Genomic DNA, 7,715 nt, shown 5'->3' with positions numbered 1-7,715 from the left:
GAATTTCTAAAAATATTTTTTAAATATTTTTATAATTGTTAAAAAAATATTGAGTTGCATTTCAAATAAAAAAGTAAAGATATTAAAATATTCTAATTAAAATAGTTTTAAGGAAATGGTCAAAATAAAAAAAATTACACATAAAATAATCATGATCTTTGTTGACTGGACGGATCATTATTTATATGATATCGCACAAGAAAGAAAAATTTCTGTTTTTTTTTATTATTTAATTATAATATTTTCATTTTATATTCGAAAGATAAATGAATTTTCTTTCAAACAATATTTTTGTAAATGTATTTTTTTTAAAAAATAATCTATTAAAATTGTTATTATCATTGAATATCATTATTTTTGACATTATTTGAGTTTTCTTTTACATCAAAACTTATCATATTTTAGGATAATTTTAATTTAAAAAGTAATTTTCACATGTTTCAAACAAATTCTAAAAATATTTTTTAAATATTTTGTTGTAATTGTTAAAACAATATTGAGTTGCATTTCAAATAAAAAGGTAAAGATATTAAAAATATTCTAAGGAAATGGTCAAAATAAAAAAATTACACATAAAATAATTATGATTTTTGTTAACTGGACGGATCATTATTTATATGATATCGCACACGAAAGAAAAATTTCTGTTTTTAAAATTATCTAATTAACTTTATACTCATTTTTTATATTTTTTGTATGATATCACACATTCGTAAAAAAAAAGATAGTTTAAGATGCAAAAAATATTTACTTAATGAATATAATATGAACGAATATTACAAATACATCATTTAAAAATAAATAATTAAAAACTGAAAATTTATATCCGCGCTGGCGCGCGGACCAGGGTCTAGTGTATGGTTATTTAATGTTTATTTAGTTTTTATTCTATGTTCGTTTAATGTTTATTTAGCTTTTTGCTTTCTAATACTTAATAATTGTATTTTTTGACTTTTCATGTCATGCTTTAAAAATTAAACGGTTGATAAAATTTCCTAATTAATAGTTTTAATTGTATTTGTTAGTATATTATTTGATTATATAGTACAATTATGCATAAAATCAAATATATTAGCTAAATAAAATGGTTATTGGAAATTTCATAATGTTTCCATAGCTAGAGAAGTTGCATAATTACTTAGCAAATATTATTTTTTATTTTATTAAATCATCACCCCAAAGTTATTTATAGTACCATAACTATATTTATCTATCTCTAATGATAAAAACTCAAGCTCGTAGGAAGGGTGTGACGGGAGAGCTTACGTGATCATTACTCATCTCGATCTGATCATAATTCCAAAATTATTTCTTCCCCACCAAATCTCAGTGACTATACATACTAGGAGCATTGCCGTTGCGCGGAGTTGTGGACAGAGTTTTTGTTTCATCTCAATATTTGCTAGGATTATTGTAGTTGTGAATTTTGCGTTTTGAGTTGTTTTTCAAGTTTTTTTTATTGTTATAGGGTTAGAGTTGTGATGATGAATTGTGTATGCATTGTTCTCCACTTATGAAGTACTAAACTGTGTTAGTAATGTGATTGATATAGTTCGTGGTGTTGTTTGCTGTGTCACTGAAACTTATTGTTTGTTTGTCTTTTTAATTTGTTTCTTGTACTATTAAGAGTACATAAATTATATTAAAGTTGTTGAGAGTATCTTTTGTTTCTGGATATTTTTTCTCCAGTTTAGTTGTGTAAGTTTTGTGTATTAAGTAATAATCTTTATTATCCTTATTATGTTTGTTATATGTTTCTTTTTTATTTTTAAACTTTTTTTATTTTTAAACTTGTTGCTCTTACCGGACTTTTAAGACAAATTCATGAAGACTTGTAGAAATAACTATAAAATGAGTGACAGTTCTGAGTAGTTGGGCCTTAATGAGTTTTAAACGAATTTATGTATTTCTCATAAGAAGACAATAACATTGACCTCTTGACATTGAACATGTAAGCTGTTTTTATAAGACAAGAGGAATGAGCAGGTGGAGATGTTGTTGCCTCCTTTGTGTCTGTCGAGATTTTATCTTGTATCTTCTGGTTTGGTTGTATTTGTTTCTCTTTTATTTGATGGGTAATATGTAAACAAAAATCATTGTTAGTTGTATTTATCAGAGTTCGTAATTTATTTTGTTTTTTTTGTTTAGGTAATTTCATTGATCTTGGTTGTCGTCTTCGTCTTCTTCTTTGCGAAAGTAAGTTTATAAATTGTTAAATAGTTAGCCGTGTAGTTTGTATTTGTTTAGTTGACTCGATGTATGTGTTGTTGAGTTTTAGTTGAGGTGATTGATTTGTTATATTTGTTTTGAAGTTTATTTGTAAGATTAGAAAAAAAAAAGAGGTGATCATTAATGATTTGTCTTTTTTGGAATTCTAGTTTTTGGTGTTTTGATTGTTTGGGATGTTGTGGTTTCTTTTAAGCTGTAAAGTAAATGTTTGTGTAAAATTAGTTTGATAAGTAAGGGAGATAAATAGACGACCACATATTTTGGGTAGGAAATATTTTTAATTATTGATGTGAGCACAATATAGATAATAATATAAAGGGAATTGTGTGTTGATTGTTTCTTACGGATCAATGAGGAGACGAATAACGACTCTGGTTGTTTCTTTGGTAAGGTCAGAGCCCTGGACAGAACGGATTTGCCCAACCACATCTGCGAGTTTAAATATCAGTTATGATATCGAAACATAATATAAACCCATCTGCAATATGATAATATACCTGGGAGTTCTTGGTTTGTGTTCGCAATCACTTGGAAATTCTCGAACAATCTAATTATGACTGGAGATTGATCTTAGGAGCATCTGTGATGACTTCATCAATAATAGTTGGTGAGATGAAACGAATGAGGAATGAAAGATCAGTTATCTTGTACATGCCTGAGCACCTATCAACCTCAAAACGATCGACTTACACAATGGAACCGACTTTCAAAGATGGCATGTAATGCTTAGCACGTCCGGCGGGAATAAACTCATGAATCACAGAATCTGCAAAAAATATTATTCAACAAAGAATCAGGAAATCAATTAAAAACAATCTGTATTATTTTCCTTCCCTAGGTCCGGCCCACAGAGAAAGCCGAAGAAGCAAGGGTTTCTGACCTTCATAAATATATATTAGTTTCGGTCATCAATGTACAAAGTATCCTTTAGTTTAGTGGTATAAATGTTGGTGTTTATATCTCAATAACCCGGGTTCGAGCCATGAACTTGACACTTTTTTATACTTTTTAAAAGTGGGATCCACAAAATACTGACGTGGCGCGCTGAGGAGGGAGGAAAAACTCAATCATGATAATATAGATAGATTTTATTCTCCTAGACCGAACCGTCTAAACGAAACATCTATGTAAGTGGATTTTTTTTTTTTTTAAATGTAAGAGGATTTAAACATCAGATTATTTCGGTTGGAATTTGTTATAAGATAATTACTCAAATAATATTGGAAAGATTCATAACTTCTAAACATTTAAAAGTTTAATAAACCAATAATTCAAGATTAGCTATAGAATCATTTATAACTTTATGTTTATGCTAACGAAATTATCAAATATCATAAGGAGAGCGTGAATGGATCTTACTTGATTCTAACCCAACTTGATCTGATCATAATTTTATCTTTTATTCTTTATTGATCATGCATACTTCATTTTCGTAAACTGTAACAAATAACTAAAACAACTAAAAACAACTATAAAAGAAGAAATAAATTAGAAATAGAAATTTGTTATCATGAAACTTACTGAAACAAACATCTGGCATCATAAGGAAGACAGAGCAGAGACAAAGTCATTCAAAAACACGAAAAGAACCGCAGATACTTAAGCATTATTTAAACTCTGAAATTGGAAACGATAAGTACTGGAATTCCATTTCAAACAACACGCGCTTTCTTGACCGCCTTGGTAGATGCGCGAGTCCTCTTTCTAGTCGCATCATTGGCTGGTTTAGCATCAGCACTCACCGCTGCATCACTACTGTCATCTCCAGCTTCGGACTCAACAGGAACTGGACTACCATCTGGGAGATCTGCATCATCACCATCGGTTCCTCCCTGATCCATACAGAAAGTCATACATACATCCAGATGTAAATAAAGAAACAAAGACGATTAAAATCATTCTCACATCGACGACAAAGTCAGGGACTGGCACACGCTCATGTTCCTTGAGGATGCGAGTGATAGTGAATGTCTGATGGTGCGCAGTGAAGTTGTAGGTACTAACCTTTCCTTCCATGTCTATGATAAACATAGGCACTTTGGAGTCTTCAGGGTTTACTCCTTCAGTCTGTTCATCAGAGTAAGTTATTTAGCTCGGTTGCACATTATAAATAATAATCAGGTAAAGAAAAAAACTCATATCTTACCAACATCTGACTTGCTTCAGACGCTCGGAGCTTATGCAGCCTAGCCATCACACCGTCGAAACATACGAAAGCACCTTCAGCAGTATCATCTGCGACTGCCAACTCCACACGATAACTAAATTCAGAAATTAAATAAACTCTAAGTCAGAATACTAATTAGCAGATAAATATGTATGGATATACGTGTCAATAAAATGTTAACAATACATACCGGAGAACTCCGGCGGCATTACCATTACTGCATCGCACACACTCAAAAGCAGAGACAGTGGACTGCAATTTCTTGCTGAATTTAGAGCAGGCAACATAACACCACCCCCTTGTCCACGTCAAGTCTAAAACCTCTCCCGGTGCAGATAAAATCAATTTCCTACATGTTTGATATCAGGATCACGTTGTGAGTAATACGACCTAACAATTAGATATTTCATAATCGCATACATTATTGAATATTCCAGAACTACACATATTACCTGCGATGGGGCATATATGATAAAATTCTGAGCACATCGAGCGACATCAAATCCGGAGATGGAATACATCGTCCCGGCGGCGAGTTTAGACCTGAATTTTGAAAGCCGGTTAGCATTGATGGTGGCTTGCATCATAGTTGCCTAGACAACAAACAGGAAGAAGATTTAATTAAAAAAAGAATAATAATATCGAACAAACAGTAAGAGGCTCGCTGGAATTTATACTTAAAACAGATCTATCGGAATCTGGAATTAGCTATATCACCTTCAGTTAGTATAAGATCTAAGAGAGAACCAAGAAAGGTGTGTCAGAGTAGAGCGATACTCACATATACTTATACGGAACCACCACCGCCTTTCGGGACAAAACAAAGCATTGAAGACGACATCGTGTGGGAGTGAATCAATGGAATTTAACACGAAGCCATAACTTCGGCGGTTGCAGATACATAGAGGAAGCACGAACGTCATCTCATTTCTCGTCACCGTCGCAAGTAGATGAGAGCCAAACTTCATCTCTCCGTAAAGGTATTCGGGTTACATGCGTTAACACTTACAATCAGGCCGAAAACCAATAAACAAAATCAGCCCACACACGCCATCAAGCCCATCACGAAACTAATGAAACGATGAGTTTCATTTACAGAGGGCACCTGTCGCGCAGGCGTGAAGTGATTTTCCAACGTGGATGCTGACGTTGCTCTAACCTGGAGAAAGCAATCCGTACTTTATATAATAAACCAGGATCGGCCCGCCCTACAGACGAGATATATGTGATTTAGATTATTATTTTTTGTATAATTTTGTGGTTTGTGTTTCAAGATTTCATTTGCAAGAAATGTGCATGATAATGATTTTTTTTTGTCTTTTAGAATGTTTTAGATCAGGAGAGATTATATGTAATAAGATATATATTTTTCTTGTTAATAATACTTGTTTATGTTGTTGTCTCTATGTTATAAAGTTGTGGTATTGATATATTGTGAGCACTTTAAATGGTTTTCATGTTGTTTTATTTTACAAAAATTTGAGTCTACATTAAAGTGTACTAATGGAGGTTATGTTGTTTTCTATAATTTTAAATTAAATTTTGGTTTCATATGAATTTAAATATACCTTAAATATACAATGAACCGGTTACACAAATATATTATGGTAGGTAAATAAAATTTTTGTTTTGTACAAAATTATTTGTATTTTGTACTAATATTATTCTGTTCGACTAATACATAGCGTACGAAGGTGAAGCTTGAGTGTGTCTTCACTGTACGGTTGAATGTTTAAGCTATTGTAATCTGAAATGGCTGTGGACGCGAAGTCACGACGAAGATGTAAAGAATCAGTGTTAGTTGCCATTGTTTTTGTTTTCTTTTTAATCTTTTGAAAGTTATTTCTTCCAAAACGGGTAGATTGTAATATATTTTATATTTTGACGATGCTGGGTTTTGGATTACCATATCTTTTTTGGTAGTATATCTATACATAAACATTTCTTTTTTTTTTAATTGGAAACCATCACCAGGAGGGACATAATATATCAAGTGAACCTGAATGATAAACACGCGATTGTTATAAAGAAAATTCAGAGTACATAAATGTTTCAGGGATTTAGGAAGCTAAATAAATTGGATGATTACTGGTGTGTGTATGAAGAAATACTCGGTTTTAACAGATGCGAGTGTACGTAATCGTAAATGTTGTCGAATAGGCCTGCTAATGGGAATAAAGTTTAATATGAAGTGACTGGTTAGGGTTTTTTTACCCTACTATCCTTGCCGTTAATTTCCTTTTTACAAAACTTTCGCATGGTTAAATTATTACTGTGTTATATCTATTGATGTATTTAGTGACAAAAGAACTTTATCATCCACATAACTCTCATATTTTCTAAAAAAAATAAGTTCACTCATAGTATCCGGAGTTTTGTATTTATCAAGTTTGACTATGTTTTTTTGTCACTTTTTGTCATCAGTTTGACTTTGTTATATCTAATCGGCAGCTGATTGGTGGTTATATGGTGTTGTGGTCAGTACCGGCTTTATATTGTGAAATAATCAGATAAGTTAACTTATGTTTTAACCTATATAATGACTTTTTGGTGTGCGAATAATTATGCTTTCTTAGTTAAGGATTGCCATCTTTCGTCGGCCCATCATTCTTATTAGGTATTATTATCGCCCTCTTAAAATACCACATCATTCAGCAATTTGTTTTTTGAAAAATATTTACATAATTATTTTGGAAAATATGGACGTAAATTAAGAGTCAGAATTAAGGTATTTACCGGTTTATTACTGAAAATATTTTGCGCACTCGTGATAGTAAAAACAAATATTTACCTTACACGAATTTTATGTATTGTTAGGCTAACGTATTAAAAACTTGTGTGGTGTTATGAAAATATGAGGAAAGTCTATTTCTTTATTAGACAATAAGGAACCCTTTATATAGAGAATTACATAAGTTCGAAACCCTAATATAATATGGGTTAGGAAATACAAAGACATAAGAATATGGGCCTTTGGATATGAGCTTCCACCAGACCTTGGTTTATAACACTCCCCTTTGGAAAACCATCTCCGAAGTGGTTTGTAATACGCTTTGGATGTTGCCTCATTAAAACCTTACCAGGAAAATCCAATTGGATAAAACTATGGTGAAGGAAAAAAAGTACAACACGTATTACTTCCCCTGTTGAGTACATCTCTGGATGTCAGTAACGCCTTAGTAATTAGATCCACCAAATCCTCGCTTGAGTGAACTTGGACGGACAAACAACCTGTATTACCAAAACTAATTTACCCTTCTTCGGGTAGGTTAGTATCAAATGGACCCAAGTCTTTAGTTCAACAAAAATATGTATAATC

The 7,715-nt window shown here is 31.9% G+C and overlaps 1 protein-coding gene across 4 annotated transcripts; it reads right to left on the bottom strand.

Moving 5' to 3' along the window:
- Window positions 1-3,726: 3,726 nt before the first annotated feature.
- LOC106340236 lies at window positions 3,727-5,383 on the bottom strand. Of its 4 annotated transcripts, none has more exons than XM_013779115.1 (6): window positions 5,178-5,377; window positions 4,849-4,939; window positions 4,587-4,745; window positions 4,376-4,490; window positions 4,135-4,296; window positions 3,727-4,061 (listed from the first exon to the last, which is right to left on the bottom strand). In XM_013779115.1, the coding sequence occupies exons 1-6, from the start codon at window positions 5,362-5,364 to the stop codon at window positions 3,882-3,884; spliced, it is 894 nt and encodes a 297-aa protein (XP_013634569.1). In that variant the 5' UTR covers window positions 5,365-5,377; the 3' UTR covers window positions 3,727-3,881. The 4 variants fall into 4 exon arrangements, with proteins under 4 accessions (XP_013634569.1, XP_013634571.1, XP_013634572.1 ...); XM_013779117.1 differs by having other exon boundaries at window positions 3,819-4,061; window positions 4,849-4,989; window positions 5,178-5,383; XM_013779118.1 differs by having other exon boundaries at window positions 3,819-4,061; window positions 4,376-4,470; window positions 4,849-4,989; window positions 5,178-5,383.
- Window positions 5,384-7,715: the final 2,332 nt, after the last annotated feature.

This window comes from Brassica oleracea, chromosome C4 (genome assembly GCF_000695525.1).
Source record: "Brassica oleracea var. oleracea cultivar TO1000 chromosome C4, BOL, whole genome shotgun sequence".
Classification (NCBI taxonomy): domain Eukaryota; kingdom Viridiplantae; phylum Streptophyta; class Magnoliopsida; order Brassicales; family Brassicaceae; genus Brassica; species Brassica oleracea.
This window is presented reverse-complemented; position numbering and strand designations above follow the sequence as displayed.

Excerpts from the sequence above, each read along its gene's own strand:
- LOC106340236 (XM_013779115.1), bottom strand. The coding sequence starts at position 5,364 with ATGAAGTTTGGCTCTCATCTACTTGCGACGGTGACGAGAAATGAGATG. Across the intron at positions 4,940-5,177 it reads GTGGTTCCGTATAAGTATAT|GTCTAAACTCGCCGCCGGGA; the intron begins GTGAGTATCGCT and ends TTCAAAATTCAG. Across the intron at positions 4,062-4,134 it reads TCCCTGACTTTGTCGTCGAT|GGAGGAACCGATGGTGATGA; the intron begins GTGAGAATGATT and ends TGTATGGATCAG.